The sequence below is a fragment of the Astyanax mexicanus genome, chromosome 18 (genome assembly GCF_023375975.1).
Source record: "Astyanax mexicanus isolate ESR-SI-001 chromosome 18, AstMex3_surface, whole genome shotgun sequence".
Classification (NCBI taxonomy): Eukaryota; Metazoa; Chordata; class Actinopteri; order Characiformes; family Acestrorhamphidae; genus Astyanax; species Astyanax mexicanus.
Genome location: NC_064425.1, coordinates 18874242 through 18890295, shown reverse-complemented (window position 1 = coordinate 18890295; position 16054 = coordinate 18874242). Strand labels below are relative to the sequence as shown.

General features: G+C 37.2%; 2 protein-coding genes across 2 annotated transcripts in view; one reads left to right on the top strand and one right to left on the bottom strand.

Moving 5' to 3' along the window:
* Positions 1–25: 25 nt before the first annotated feature.
* dharma lies at positions 26–1891 on the bottom strand. The gene is made up of 3 exons (XM_022671130.2): positions 1249–1891; positions 924–1111; positions 26–319 (listed from the first exon to the last, which is right to left on the bottom strand). The coding sequence occupies exons 1-3, from the start codon at positions 1586–1588 to the stop codon at positions 245–247; spliced, it is 603 nt and encodes a 200-aa protein (XP_022526851.1). The 5' UTR covers positions 1589–1891; the 3' UTR covers positions 26–244.
* An 11241-nt stretch (positions 1892–13132) lies between these two features.
* si:ch211-137a8.2 (SPEC and KASH domain-containing protein) overlaps positions 13133–16054 on the top strand; it is a 37247-nt gene continuing 34325 nt past the window's right edge. The window contains exon 1 of the mRNA XM_007236836.4: positions 13133–13343. The gene's annotated coding sequence lies outside the window, so the exon portion shown is untranslated. The remainder of the gene's footprint in view (positions 13344–16054) is intronic.

Sequence of the window (16054 nt, the reverse complement as noted above, 5' to 3'; positions counted from 1 at the left end):
GTGGTACACCAGCAGTGATACATGATACACCATCACCCATACACAAAACTTAGGCCTTCTTAAAGACCCCCGACCCCAAGGACCCCGTCCTTGTGTCCCCGAAGTCTTTTTTTTTTTGGAAAACCAAAACGTGGTCACATTAAATAAGATAAATAAGCACATCATTACAGCATATCAGTAAATTATCTAACATTTTTATTTTCTAAATACAAAACAGCAGGTGGTCCAGCACAGCTCACACCAGTCACACAGACTGGTCAGACTGGTCACTTGAAGGCCTCTGTCTTTTCCTACGGGCTCTGCGGTTTTTAAACCATACCTGAAAGACAAAAAAACGAAGATTAGTGAGTGATGTATTCAATCAAAGACAGAGCAAAGGTAAAATGTGCTACTATTATAATGTATACTAGGTTGTTATCTTTTAACTACAATCTGAGAGTTGGCTTTCCCAGCCTAGACTGTGGTTTCCTTTCAATGGAAATCCTCCATTCAAAATGCTGTGTAGTTCAAGTCTAGGCTTAAACCCTGTCTGGAAACTGGGTTGGTAAATTTACTGTACAGGAATTAACCCAAGTCCTGGACTATACAGCACTGTAAATTGGAATTCGGTAGCCTATTTTGGGTATTTTAGGACTTAGTTTAACCTCTTTCTAGGAAACCAACCCTGAATGTGTAGTTTGGAAAGAAACCAGGATAAAAGATTTGAGACGTGTCCATGCATTCCCATTTCCATTCTAAATATAAGTGTAATTCTAAATAAGTTGATTACACTTTAGTATAATCATATAATAATCTATTCAAGAGTACACAGTAAATGTGCCATTGTTTAATAAGCACTATTAGTGTTTAATTAACACTGTGAGTTTAATTTACTCTATAGAAAAACAATAGAAATGTTCAAGCAAAAAGTCTGGTTCTCTTACCCGAACAATCTCCTCGCTGAGGCCGGTGTTTCTGGCCAGCTCTGCCCGGGCCTCCACACTCGGGTACTCGGTGATGGAGAAGAGCTGGTCCAGCTGCCTGGTCTGGTTCTCTGTGAACACGGTTCTGATTCTGTTCCTCTGCCTCTGCTGGCCAGTCTGGTAGCAGTGAGCTTCATCTCTGTCGCAGTCTGTAGGAATTAAACCAGATAAAGCACGTTAATTAATTATACTGATAATAATTGAACACTAGTGTAGAAAAACATCATTTAGCACAGTTATTCTGATTAATCTGTCAGAAGGAAATTGAAGCTGGTAGAGATCTTACCTGGATGTGAGTGAAACCAGCGCTCAGTTCCGCAGTAGTTGAGGTTGAAGCTGGTCTGGTAGTAGGTGACTGGTCCACAGCAGGTGAAGGTGTTGTAGGTGCTGTAAGGCGCTCTATCGTAGACGTAGGTTCCCGGGCATGGAGCTGGAAGAGGAGGCACCGCTGCGCCCCCTAGACTCTGAGCGCTGAAACCGCTGGATGGCAGCAAGTTCACCCCACCACAGTCTCCTCTGAGGGCCTGTGGAGCTGCTGGAGGCTCCGCTGTGTGTGTGTGAGGCCGGGATGAGCTCTCTCCCAGGATGTAGTCGATGCTGAAGTTGGAGAACTTGGAGGTGTCCATGTTTCTCTGCTCTCAGTCAAGCGCTCCTGCTGTCTCTCTGGTCTTATCCACTGATTCTCCTCCTGAGATGTTCTGCTCGCCAATGAACTCAGTCTGAACTAAAGCTGGTATTTATGTTTCCCACCATCTTGGTTTGGGATTAATAAGTCCATTTTTGGTCCATTAACACCTCTGCTGTTCATAGTGGAAGTACAAAGGGCGCTCAAAGGCGATGATCTGTTTGAAATCACACTTTAAAGAGCTTTGTTTCCTTTGTTCCTTACAGTTTTGATTACTTTGATACTTTTATGTTCAAAAGGAAGTTGGTTAAAAGTTTGTTATATCTAAGCTTATGTCAATTAGCATTGATATACGCACGTACGTAAATAAATGTAATAGAACATTTATTTTTAGCATTTGTATTATTCCTATTATTTATTTAGGCTACATTTGGCTAAATATGGATACATTCAAAAATAACAAAATGCAAATAATTTAAATTCCTGTACTGTAGGTTTACTGTAACTTTTTTTTACACAAAAGTTGCTGTGTAAATATTAGAGTGTAAATATTAGTCCTCACACTGTACAGGACTGAAAGGAACAGAAAAAGACTGTATTTAACGAACAAATTAATATTATAATAAATTATACTAAATTAAATGTGGAAGAATGACACTCACAGTGTATTCACAGCAGTTTGTCAGTGATAAATCAACACTCCGAGTTGATTTAAGAAGAAACGTATAACACTCAGGTTTTGTTGATATTTTAATAAATGTAGTACATGGAAATGAGTATTTTGAGGATACAATTAAAAGTATAAGAAACAAAAGTATGTATGTGCTTATTTGCGCCTGGAAATGTAATTCAATTTCATTCAAATCCAGTAAAATAAGTTCAAAAAATATGTTTATCTTTTTTTTTTTGTGTTGTACTGTCAGTTTTACTCTGTAATATTAGGCCTTAGAGACCTTCAAAAGCTGGTTTAAGAAGTGAGTTAAATTATTGTATATATTAATTATATTATTATTACCCATCATGATAAAAAAAATATCTCTGAGAAAGTGTGAATAAATTAGTCCAATAAGTTGGCTGGTTTCTAAAGTTTTATCTAAATTACAGACATGTCCTGATCTCACTCGTTTCGTGAAATTAAGCCTCTGATGATGGTCCTTGAGACGATGACGTCACGTATTGACGTTGATGTTCAAAGCGGGAAAGCCCTTGAAGAGAAACTGCATCTCTCTGAAGTGAGTTAGATTAAAGTGGACCCGCGTGTCTCAAAGTCAGCAGTGATCACACAGTGAACAGCACGAGTTTGGACATTAATGTTGTTTCTGAGGATCTGAGCGCTATAAAGTGCAAAATAATACTTACATCAATGTGTTTCTTACTCTGGAGTTTGTACTTTACTCACGTATGGATACTTATACTTTATAGTACAAAAATAAAATGTACTATTCATAACTAATACTAATATTCATAATAATATTTTTATGTGGATATGGAAAAGGTTATTCTCTCTTTTTAATTAGTCCAGTTTTATTGTGAATAGATATAGTACATTTTTATTTAAGTAAGCAACAGATCAAATTCATATAAAGGCCTCATTATTCTACACATAGGAAAGCTAGTCATGTTAGTGAAAGGAGCAGCACCACATGCACAAACAGACATGTAATACTACTTTTACTACTACTGTTACTGAAATTGCTTAACAAACAAGAACTTAGACCCATTTCTGAATATTGATGCCAAATTCCAAATTAAATCATATAAATTCAGTAAGCAGCTAATTCATGTTTTTTCTTATTGTGGGTTAAAATCCAGATATAACATAAATGCCAAAACAACAATATCATAATTTATATTTTAACATTTTGTTCTGGAAATCGTATCAGAACTAGTTATATGGAACATAAAACATTTAATTAAAGCATTTTAATTAATTGACTTGTTGAAACAGACCAGTAAACGCAAAAAGCACACTTTTGAAAGAAACAATTTGTATCTCAAGGACTAACCCAGCACTCCTACATTCTGTAAATAACCATACAGCACCATGGCCTCTTTTAAAATAAAATAAATAAATAAACACTCACAAAGCGCAAATCACATAGTAAAAAAGTAGTAAAAGAGTAAAGATAAAATAAATATTAAAAAGATCAGAATGTGAAAAGTATAAAGAATGCAGTCTACAATATAAAGGTTTTCAGTAAGTTGGATGTCCAGTTTAACCACCAGACATACCAGTCTGAATGCATTTTACTTAAACTGTATCACCCAGAGTCAGTGCGCCTGTTTGAAAGGACAGCATATAGTGGTTGATCAACAGCATTTCAATGAGGATGTTTTACATACTGGGTTATATGGTTCGTTTATTACACACCTAAAATGTATTACTAACATATCCTAGTATGTTTTAAATCATCTAAAGCATGATTCAGATAAATTCACAATAATGTAGGAAATAAACATTTAAATAAGCATGCAATAAATTTAGGTTGACTTAAGATGAAATGATCATGGATCATTTTAAAACCAGTGGTAATCAGTCCAGAGTTTAGAGATGTTACTAAAAACAGTGTTTCAGTTGTGTTAGAGACAATATACACTACATTTTACAAACTGATTGATACAAACAGACTGCACCAGCATGACTGAGTTTGTAGGGTCAATATTCAGTTGCTTTTTTAAGCTACTTGGGTTTACAAAGAATCATATGAAAATCCCAGTGAGCGGATATTGAGTTTTTTTTTTTTCTTGTTTCCGTGCCAAATGAGATCATTTGATAATCCGCAATAGCCCACTAAGAACAGCGTATATATAATACTTAGTGCACAAATTCTGTGGTGTCTTCCTGCAGTAATGTTGTGGAGCAGTTGTTTCTATATCTGTCCTCTGAAAGGGGTTCTAAAAGAGATCTGCAGTTCAGACAGTGATAAACTGTGCTGGTCCCTATTCGCCCCTACTGAGAGTTTAGGGAGATATATTGCTGTTTTTCCATAGATCTATAGATGGTTAAATAATAGTGTATCTGGAATCAAATGGATAAAACCTAAAATAGCTGCACACTTCATCGGAATTATGTAGTTATGCCAATTAAACCGGCAGATCCTCCTTTTCTGGAAAATATGTAAATATAAATATAAGTGTGGTAGCCTACAACTCTTCCACTGACTAAAAAAGATGAGAAGTGCATCATATCAATCAATCATACACAAGAGATGAAAAATACACGAGCATCAACTGGGTAGAGCTGAAAAGATCAAAGCAACTGCAGCCCACTCGTCACAAACATCTGCATTCATCAAAGCAGCAAAGCTCACAAAGAAGCCTGCCCAACACCAAACTGTAGCTGCAGACCGAAAAGAAAATCTGTGTCTGAGCGTGGCGGTGAATTATGAATTGATGCGACCCATTTTCAGTCTCTCAGTACATATTTTTGTGAGTTGTAAGCATAAGTGAGCACAACGCAACTGACATGCATTGATATGATTTGGGCCAATAGGCAATTAGCAAATGCATGACCACTCCTAAGCATCATTGCTTGCTCAGTGAGGGCTCGCAGCAATGGCTCTCTCTGCCAGATCTAACTGATCCGAACATGTAACATAAGGTCCACTGAACCAGACATGAATTGTCTTTTTTCATAAAGAGAAAAAGATAAATACAGCTGCTCTAAAGCAGCATCTAAACATATTTGGGCCAAACAGAGAGGAACTAACTACTAACAGAATAACTCTATAGTGCTTCCACTAGCTTTGATAATGAGAGACAGAGAAACAAGGAAGCAAAATCTGCTGAAAGGTAAAGACCTTATTTAGAATGTATCTAGGCCACAAATTCAGGAGTCATGTGAAACAAATGAAAAATGGACCAAGTTAATGGAGTTTGAAACTGAGATTAGCTGAGTCACAGAGTGGGGCTTGGCACAGGGAGAATAAGACCTGAAGATGTCTCTTAAGTAACTGAACTCGTCTAATGACGCAAACAGTTAGTGGCTGCAGGGAGAAACATTTCAGCAGAAAAACTCCAAAGAAAAAGAAGGAGAACAAGGACAAATAACCCGGTCAAAGGGAGCTAGCTGCTTTTGAAATACATTTAAAGTCTTCTCTTACACTCAAAAACAAACTCCTAAAAGTTTCTAGGATAAAATAAGCAGTTCAAGGATTTAAAGAGTACAATCATGTGGAGCTTCTTTAAATATTCTTTAATAAAAGGTAACTCTCCATATCCGCACATCCGTATTATAAAAATTAAACTAAAGATTTAGCTGGTTCTTGATAATCAAGGTGGTTGGAAGCTGGTCCTCCAGGTGAAAATATTCACTATATGCTGCTTGTCATGATGGTTTAACTGGTCTATCAGCATGACCAACTTGATCAGATTGTCCAGTTTGTTTAAAGACAATAATAATTATATTGAACACACTTGGCACACACAGAGGGATGGGCAGTCCTGGCTGCATCATTGCTTAAGCGCCAAACAGTGGCAGCGGCAGAAGCAGCTTTTCGAACCCAGCTACTAAACCCATAACCCTGTTATCAGTAACCTGGTTCTCTAACCACTGGTTCTCTTTCCCCTGCTGGTTACTCTGGTGAACCAATGTGGTCATGTGGGTCATCCAGTTTGGTTAAGATGATGATCTTAGTCATGGTAGTCAAACAAGTCAATGATCTTGTCATGTTTGTTTTTAACAGTTTGGTCTTTGTGGTCATACAGGTTAATCGCCTTGATAATGCTGGTTGACCATTCATGCTTGGTCATGCTGGTCATGCTAGTCAACCAGATTGGACATGGTTATTCTAGCAATAATAAACAATCATGTTGGTCATGTTGGTCAGTCAGCTTGGTCACTCTTGTTGACCAGCTAAACTATCAAATCCAAACAGAAATATATCATATGCTGGTCAAGAGCTAAGTTGGTCAACCTCTTTACCAGCAAAATTCTGAACAACCCTTTCTTGAGTTATCTATCATTATGCTTAAATAGGTGTGTGATCACTCACTAACATACTGTCCATGACTCAGCAGGTTCATACAGTAGATCTTGCTTTGCCTTCATGGTCTCTACGTCCCAATAGTTTCAAACCCTCGGTCATATAAGGCAATTATATTAAAGGCCAAAGTTCTCCTTGACTCCTCCAGATGGCTGGAGAAGCAGGTCACATCTCATCCCAGCTAAGAGCCTCGGTGTCAAGTCAGTGTGATTTGTAGCCTCCTTACACAGCAATTAGAATTATGAACTGTGTAGCACAGTTCGGTCAAGCGTCTGAAGGTCAGGTTGCTCAAACTCAATCCCACACCAGCTGCTTCTGTTGGAGTGGAGAGATCAAATGTCAGTCAGTTAGTAAAACCTATAAAGGTGCTACTTCACAGTGGTTTCAGAGCTGTAAGGGTCATTACTCTGCTGGCGTATTTGTATAAATGGTACAAAACTGTTACTAGTGTGCTACCCCTCTTGTTACTAGGGTTGGTATGTTTAGTTAACCCATATGTCCCTAGATATATTATTCAGTCATTAATACTATTGCAGAACCAACTGTGTATGATTTGGTAACTAGTTAGTTTAGCATGTCTTGTGGAGTCCCACAGGGCTCAAATTTGAGACCTATGTAACTGATGATAATTACTATAACAGTAGCATGACAGGATTTAAGGGTGGTTCCCAGGATTAAGCCTGTTCCTGGACTACACATCTTTCTAAATAGAGATTCTCAACTGAAAGGAAAAATTAGTCCAGGTCAAGGACTAACTAATCCCTGTCTGGGAAACTGTCTCAAAGCGTTTAAGGCACCTGTTTGTACTACAGTTCACTGCAAGCCTGAATAAGGTAAGTTTACTTAAAAAAATTGAGGTAATTCATTGCCTCAAATGTTTTAGGAAATACATCTTGAGTTATTAAACCTGAAAGTTCTAGATAGTATGCCTATGCTGTTTTTTTTATATCAATTGTTTTCAAAATAATTCTATTTTAAATTTTATTGTCAGGTAATCAAAAAGATTGAGCTGTATTTAGTCTTTACAGTCTTGGTTGTAGGCTCTTACAGCCAACAACCAAATAGTTAATCTTAATATATTATCTACAATGTAATCTAAGGAAGTCTGTGAATAATCACTACACACTGATGGTGAGTGTCAGGAAGTGGAAAAAGATTGTGCCAAAAGCCAGTAGAAAAGAAGGTCAATGGTAAGATATTAAATTAAGTTATTATAGGTTGATTTAACTCCAAGATCTCTGTTTAAATGTATGTGTGACTGCAAATTTTCACCTAAATTAAAATAGTTTGTAAAAGTAAATGTTTGAAAACGCAATACAATTAATCAGAAAACAGACTTAATTTATTTATTTGAGTTTACAGTGTATATTCTTATGCAGTTGTTTTTTTTAATGCAACTCTTTTTAATGATCATGCTTTACATTTGCCCTGTTTACCTGTATATTACCTTTTCGTCTGACAGTGTGCGGAAAGCTTGATTCCACATTATTCTAAAAAGGAAATGTGATGTAACTCCAGTTTTTACTCCAACTGGAATCAATTGAAATAAACATCAATGTCAACTGGATTCTTTCATCGATGCTGACATTGTGGAGTCAATTAGTCATCCTTGCGGACATATTCCAACCCAGCACGAGCGTCTGAGTCTGACTATTGGAGCTCTCTCCGGGTTGCGCGAGGACTCACTCCAAAGGAGGCGATGCTAAAATATTTACTCACTTAAGACAAGATTCAAGAAGACAATTGCCTATTTTTCAGATGTTAAGGCTCATCCATTTTCTAAGCTTCAGAAGCTCAAGGTAGGCTGCAGAAGAGTGATGACCTAATTGTGTCTGTGTTGTCTCCTGACAAAGCCTCTCCTAGCCCTTTAGAAAACCTGCAAAATAAGACATCTTAACTTATCACCTTCAGTTAGCGTGCCTCTGAGCATGCAGTATATACATGAAAGAAAGTCTTAGCAAAGGCACAACATCAAAGCAGACCAGCAGCAGGAGGAGAAGGAATCTGTGTCATGCAGTTCACAGCGTGGCCAGGAGGGGGAGACCTTCCATTAACATACTGCCACACTGCTGCTGAGCCATTACATAATTACTACACAAACATTGAATGATTCATTGTAAGAATGGGGCTTATTCAGACAAGCTGTTTAGAGCTCCCTCTACAATACTGAAATCCCACTCAGGCAGACATGTCGACTGAGCTCAAACAAGCAGCCGGATAAACACATACGAGAGGACTGAACCACAGACAAGGTGAAGTCCATTCTGTTAGGGAAGGAGGTCAGCCTAACATTCTGTGTCCCACAGGGACAAGCCACAAATTGAAGGAGCATCTGTGTGCTTAGCCTGCTGGTGCTACCCTGAAGTACTGCTGCTCTGGGACCAGTGCCCTCCAAACAGATCATGCACACACTCACTTAAACAAATAATACAATTTTCATTCACAGTCCCAAATTATATATTTATCATGCAAATCTTGTATTTTTGATTTTTTTTGTCATTTTTGTCACTTTTTGACATAATGTAAATATGTACACTTTTTATTGCATAAAGAATAGACCAATAGGAATCCTCTACAATTATAAAATGAAATGTAAAAAAAACCCAAATCTTTTATACTGACTTCCATTTAAACATCAATAACAAAATATATGCATATTCTTTTCAGCAATGTTTTTATTAAAAAACAATTTAGACACTCTAGTATTATGTATATTTTGGCGACAACAATAGACTTGTTGTATGTATGTAATAATGACATTCTAACATAACATAACTATATACATAGCTAAACACAATATGACTCAACTATTTATAATATGTTTTATCAGTTCATTTGCCTATAGACATGATTGTCACTTTTTAAATACAAGGTATTATAAGTTATTATTATAGAATTATCTACACATAGATATCATTCTAAATTTCAATGTTTTTTTTTATTTAGTGAACAGCAAATTAAATAGTTGCATGAACATCTAGAGACCAGGTATTTTAAAGTCATTCTATACACTTGTCTGCCACATATTAGTTCCATATTATTGAAAACACTAATTATTTTTTTTTGTTTGACATAATTATTTTTCCTTTTTTTGTATGGTAGTCCATGCAAATAATATAGACCCATGATCTTGTAGAGAACAGGTCATTTCATACATTTCCCTGTCATATATTAGTTCCATATTATTGAAAACACTCATAACATTTTTTTGTATGGTAGTGTACGTAAATATACAGTAGTGTTCAAAACTTTGGACACATAATTCTTTAAATCTAGAAAAAAACAACAACATAAATTTACTTGAAATTCCAGTTTAGTTTTATTGTTTTTTTGGCTAAATTCTTTTATTTTTGACAGTGCACAAAATACACCCATCTAACTACAGGCCTGCATGTTTTCTACCTTAACTCCATTGCTCACGGCAACTGGCCCTGACCCATTTCACACATCTCCATATGGCTACCCGGGCCTGTGAAGCCACTCATGTGAATTGTGAATATGGCTGTTCCCAACATTTATTATATCGTTATTATATAAGTGTTAGATCTCACTAAAGTGGTCACACTGCTCTCTCTCTCTCTCTCTCTCTCTTTCTCTCTCTCTCTCACACGCACATCAGTTTCAGAAAGCCTGAACTTCACCTCTGCCCCCATTCTGTAATGAAGCCTGCGGCCTCCTCACCTTTCCACCTCGCTGGACACATGTACTATTGTTCCTCTGGACGGGCCAATTTTGGAGCTCCTCTTGCCTGCATAATTAGAGTGGGGGTACAGCAAATAAATCCACTCCAGTGCATAATTACAGTGTGTTTTGTTCATAATTAGCAGAGTGAGTAATCCTTTCAGACGGGCGCAGTGAATTATCACAGAAGGAAAGGAACCCTCCCCATGCTGGGAGATGAGTGAGGAGCTAACGCTTTCTCCTCTCGCTGCCTGAGAAGGAAGACAAATAGAGGCTGTCTTTACGAACGGACCACGAGTGAAGATTGGCTGGCAGATCTCAGAGACCCCTGTGTATTGGCGCACTCTTCTCGTCTATTTCTATCAAAGCAGCTAAATGGTGTCACTCTGTTTTACCATGTGCTTGCCATGTTTGGAGCCAGTGCCTGTCAGACAACAGGGCATGCCCTTGAGGCTCCTTCCTCCTTTGTTTCTCTGCAATCAACAAAGCAAAGCCTTTGGGAAGGTTGCCTATTAATACAGTTATTCCATCTCCCTAGAAAGAGATGCTACACACACATTATTCTTTAGTGATTGGTCTTTACATTGAAGTCTTCAACTTCAAACTCATAAAAACAATTAACAATGAAATAATGACATTTAAAACCAACCTCATTCAAATATCAATATTTAGATTCATGCTATCTGCTTTGCTTACTGTACCAACAGTCATTTTCATGTTATGTTTCTTCATAGTCTGTAAAGTAAGTGCCATTGTTATCTGTTAAAGTGTGATTCTGTAATTCTGCTCTTACGTAACTGGTCCAGAAAATGCCTCCATTTGAATATGCGTATCACGCTGCGTGCAGGCCTATCAGAGAGAGTCACACATGCAAATAAATCCATGTATTCAAATAGTGCTGACTTCCCACCATGATTTGATTCACAGTAAAGGTGAATTTTAGTCAGATTTAGTCAATTTAATCAGTCAGAAGATAATGCTTTTAAACAAGTTATTTAAGATGAAGCAAAGCATTAGCATGTGTTAATACAGTACTTTAAATTTGTAGACTTTGTACTCTTCCACTAACAAGTTTCATAGTATCATTTGTACACTGCAGGCTTTCAATTTGTTTTCACACAATGCACAACAATAATGACATATTGTTTGCTTTCAGGTTCAGCCTTGAGGGACCCATGGCCACTCCACTCCACACTTTCTGTTTTTTTCTCATATATCTGCACACAACACACCTGATCCATCTCATGCAGGTCCTGGTGATTAGCTGATGAGCTGAATCAGGTGTGCAAGGGCAGGGAATAGTTACAACTATGCAGGACTTAACCTGAATTTATCACTGTGTATGAAATGTGCTGGACAAATAAACTTGCCTTAAGCACACCACTAGACTAGACCAATGGTCCTATTTAAAACTATAGATCACTGAATTCAGGTGTTTCATTTCAACAGCCACATGTATTTAAATTTTCATGTGTCACAATGCAAATGCATTGGTGTAAAGCACAGCGCCACTGGACACTAGAGCCGTGGAGATGTGTTCTCCAACGTGATGAATCACATTTCTCCATCTTGCAATCTAAATGATGACCCTGTGTTTAGCAGTTGCCAGGAGAATGGTACTTCTCTCACTGCGCTGCATCTAGTGTACAGTTTGGTACAAGCAGGGTTATGGTGTGGGGTTATTTGGTTTAGGTTGACCCCTTAGTTCAAGTGGAAGGAATTCTTTATGTTGTAGCATCACAAGAGATTTTGGACAATATCCTGGTCCCAACCTTGAACAAAGAACAGTTTGGGGACGGCCCTTTCATGTTCCTAAATGACTGTGGGAGAAGGATAACCATGAGAAGGATAAACACACTATCCGTCTAACCTGCATATGTCACGTCACATTCCAGCAAGAACATTGTAGATATATGTAGCCTAGTATGAAGATGATCCACGGCAGAGACTCCAGAGAACTTGAGTCAAATCTCCTACTAACTAAGCTTCTTTGATATATCTGCATTAAACAAAAATGCATTCATTTTTTTAAAATGGGAATATTTGCAGCTGAAACAGAGAGTCTAGTGCATCCCAAATTTTCCAATATTAACATTTTAATATAACATTGTAGTTAATATGGCTTTTAAAAAATGTTTTTTGGGAAGGTAAATAGTGCACTATAGGAGCCTGTAGCATGGCCTAAGCTCATATTCATTTTTACTTTAACACTTTAAGTAGTTTTGAAACTAGTACTTTTTACTTCACTTTTACATGAGTAAAAAGCTTGAGTTGATACTTCAACTTCTAAAGAATATTTTTTTAACTCTAGTATCTATAATTTTACCTAAGTAATGAATGTAAATACTTTTGGCATCTTTGAAAATTCTAACTTCTTGTTTTTCCTAATAATTGTGTTTTTATGGCTGATACATTTAACAAAACAGTCATACAATATTTTTATTGTGACTAAAAAATAAGAAAATAAAAATGTTTTTTGCAATATTTGATTTTCTAAGCAAATTTTAAAATTGCTAATGTTAGATATTCAACCAGTATAAAACAATATACAATTTCAACACATTAGACCAAATAAAAACATGTCCTGAGGAACTAATATTTTTTATTATGGTAGCTTTGCATGATAGAATTTCTTTTTCTTAAGTGTAAAAAAATATTTATTATTTTACTTATTTTTTTATATTGTTGGAGATACCGTTGGCTCTATATAAGCTTCAGTGCTCCGTCTTTGTCAGGCTAAATAATAGATTATTAAAAAATAAAATAGGCTACATGAAAGACCACTGCTATGTAAATAAACGTGAAATATCCGAGCACGTGATGTGGAGGCGTGGCCTCTATCTACCTGTGTCAGGTGATAATTCAGTTTACCTGGAACTGCCAAGATTGTGTTTCCTTATCAGTGGGGAACTTGTAGCGGTGCGGGCTTCCTCTGGGTTTCGCTAAAGAAGGGAGTTTTTGTGAATTTTTCCATTAGGTTGTGGTGGGGGTCGACTGTGGGGGTCCTTAGGCCGGTGTGTGGGGGGTATCCTGATACCTGAGACACGCGAGCCTCCCAGGAGCTGCACGAGTTCACAGGTGAACCTACAGGTAAGCGCGAGTACTCTATCATGAGTAGTGCTGTGTTATTAATTTGCGGAATGATAACGTGATAACGTATACGGTTTGTTTTGTTAAAGCTACGTTCACGTGGGTTACAGTTTTTTTTAGTTTGTTCAGACGTTTAGCGTCGAAACCTGGTCTCTTAATCGCTACGAAGTGTTTAATTGACGTGTCTGAAGCGACCCTGTGTTTGTTTATCATGTGCAAAGCTATGAGTAGATTTCTATAAGGCCTGTATCGCAGAGATATCGTTTGTTATTAACCTGTTAGCTGGGTCTTGTTAAAACCCAGCTTTAGCCCAGGTTTTACTGGATTTAGATGGTCTAAGCTGGTTAGTGATGGTCAAAGTAGTGAACAAGCTGGTCACCAGTCTGTTTCATTTGTTTTTGGTCATGCTTGGTCATGATTGCTCATGATTGCTCTTGCTAGTTGACCACCTTGGCTTTGCTGGATATGCAGGTCACCCAGCATGGTCAAGCTTGGTTATGCTACTTATCTAGCTATCTGTGTCAAGTTGATGATGCTTTATTTATTTATTTATATGCAGCTACATCTCAAAAAATATAATACAGTTGAAAAGTTACTTTATTTTAGTAATGCAGTTCAAAATGTGAAACTCATATATTATATACAGCTCTGGAAAGAATAAGAGACCACTTAAAATGGTGAGTTTCTTTGATTTCCCCAAACTGAAAACCTCTGGAATATAATCAAGAGGAAGATGGATGATCGCAAGCCATCAGACCAAGCTGAACTGCTGGAATTTTTTGCACCAGGAGTGGCATAAATTTATCCCAAAGTAGTGTGTAAGACTGGTGGAGGAGAACATGCCAAGATGCATAAAAATGTAATTAAAAACCAGGGTTATTCCACTAAATATTGATTTCTGGACTCTTAAAACTTCATGAATATGAACTTGTTTTCTTTGAGGTCTGAAAGCTCTGCATCTTTTTTGTAGAATAAAACAACAATGTTACTTTTACTCAAACATTTACCTATAAATAGCAAAATCAGAGAAACTGATTCAGAAACTGAAGTGGTCTCTTAATTGATCTATTTTAGGTATTTATTTCTTTTTCTTTTTGATTATGGCTTACAGCCAATGAAAACCCAAAAGTCAGTGTCTCAGAAAATCTGAATATTATTTTGCCATTATTTGTGCCAAGTCCTGCTGGAATATAAAACCACATCTTCCTAAAAGTTGTCAGCAGAGGGAAGTATAAAGTGCTGTAAAATCTCTGGTAGACAATGCAACTGATTTGATATAACACAGTGGACCAAAATCAGCTCATGACATGGACCAAAAGTACCGATATATGATATATAATATATAATATAAAACATTTCTGAGATACTTACTTTTGGGTTTTCATTGGCTGTAATTCATAATCATCAACAATTAAATAAATAAACGTTTACAATAGATCACTCTGTGTGTAATACATCTATATAATGTATGAATTTCACAATTTGACCTAAATTACTGAAATAAAGTAACTTTTCAATCATATTCTAATTTTTTTGCGATGCGCCTGTATGCTTCCCTTTAAAATACCGTAGATTGACCAGCTTGAGTTGGACATGCTAAGTTTTTTTTCTTCAAGGATGAAAATCACATTGGATCTTCTCCACTGTTTAAATGGTAAAATAGGTAGCTACTTGTTATTGTTGTTGGGTGTTGTTAATGTTTGTAATGATAGCGTGCCTGTGGTAAAGCATGCGTGACTCATGGTTAAAGCAGCTTGTCAAGCCATCCATCCGGTACTTGCTTCTTATGTGTCTTTTGGCCTGTTTGTCGGCAGGCCTGCTGTTTGCCACGCTGAAATGTGATGCTGAAAACCTTTCTGTGTGATCAAGAGAGCATTGTACTTGCTTAAAGGTGCATTTGATCGCTACTTGAGTTTTCCTTAAGGTTGCATGTGTTTATAGTTTATATTTTGAAAGAAAATTACTACAATGTCCATGTCAGATGCTTTTGTATTGTGGCACAAAGACTTTCATCTTTGTATTGTGGCACAAAGAGAGCCATCTTTCAGCACATACACACAGAGAGGATAAGAGTGCGGATATGTGCTTTTTCATTGCATTATTCATCTTTGAGTCGTTTGAGCCTTATTTTCTTCCGCTTTGTTCAACAGTCTTTTTTGAGGCCTATTTTTTATGCCTCATAAAAGCATAAAAAATATAGGCCTAGTGCATACATATTCTAGACAGTCTTGACAAGGGTAGTTATGATAGGCGCAACAGAAAACAGACAATTTCGTATCCATATAATTCCTCCATGCTGTAGACCATAAATCCTGCAGTTGTCACTTCTTGCCCACTCATCTGCATGAAAATGGTTCCTGCAGTGCACTGATCTCTAAGCCCTATCAGCAGTTAAGAGGGAGAAGTAAGACTAGACCGTACCTCATTGAGCTGCTTTATAGGACCCTTAGCGTAGGCAGCTCACATGATGATAGTGATCGTCATGAGGAGAGACACCGCACTTATGCAAATACGCTCAGCTGGCGGTCAGAATGGTAAGACTGCAGTCAGAAATCCTTTCGATGACTCTTTTTTTTGCTCATAACAAGCTCAACGCCTGAATAACTTCACATTTCCTGAGTTCAGTTTCGCTGCCCTCAATGGTCTGCAGCCTGTGCAGGAGAAGATGAACCATTTACCTGCTCTTGCCTCAATCAATCAGAGGTCGTTTA

Excerpts from the sequence above, each read along its gene's own strand:
- dharma (XM_022671130.2), bottom strand. The coding sequence starts at position 1,588 with ATGGACACCTCCAAGTTCTCCAACTTCAGCATCGACTACATCCTGGGA. Across the intron at positions 1,112-1,248 it reads CTGGTTTCACTCACATCCAG|ACTGCGACAGAGATGAAGCT; the intron begins GTAAGATCTCTA and ends TAATTCCTACAG. Across the intron at positions 320-923 it reads TCAGCGAGGAGATTGTTCGG|GTATGGTTTAAAAACCGCAG; the intron begins GTAAGAGAACCA and ends TTTGTCTTTCAG.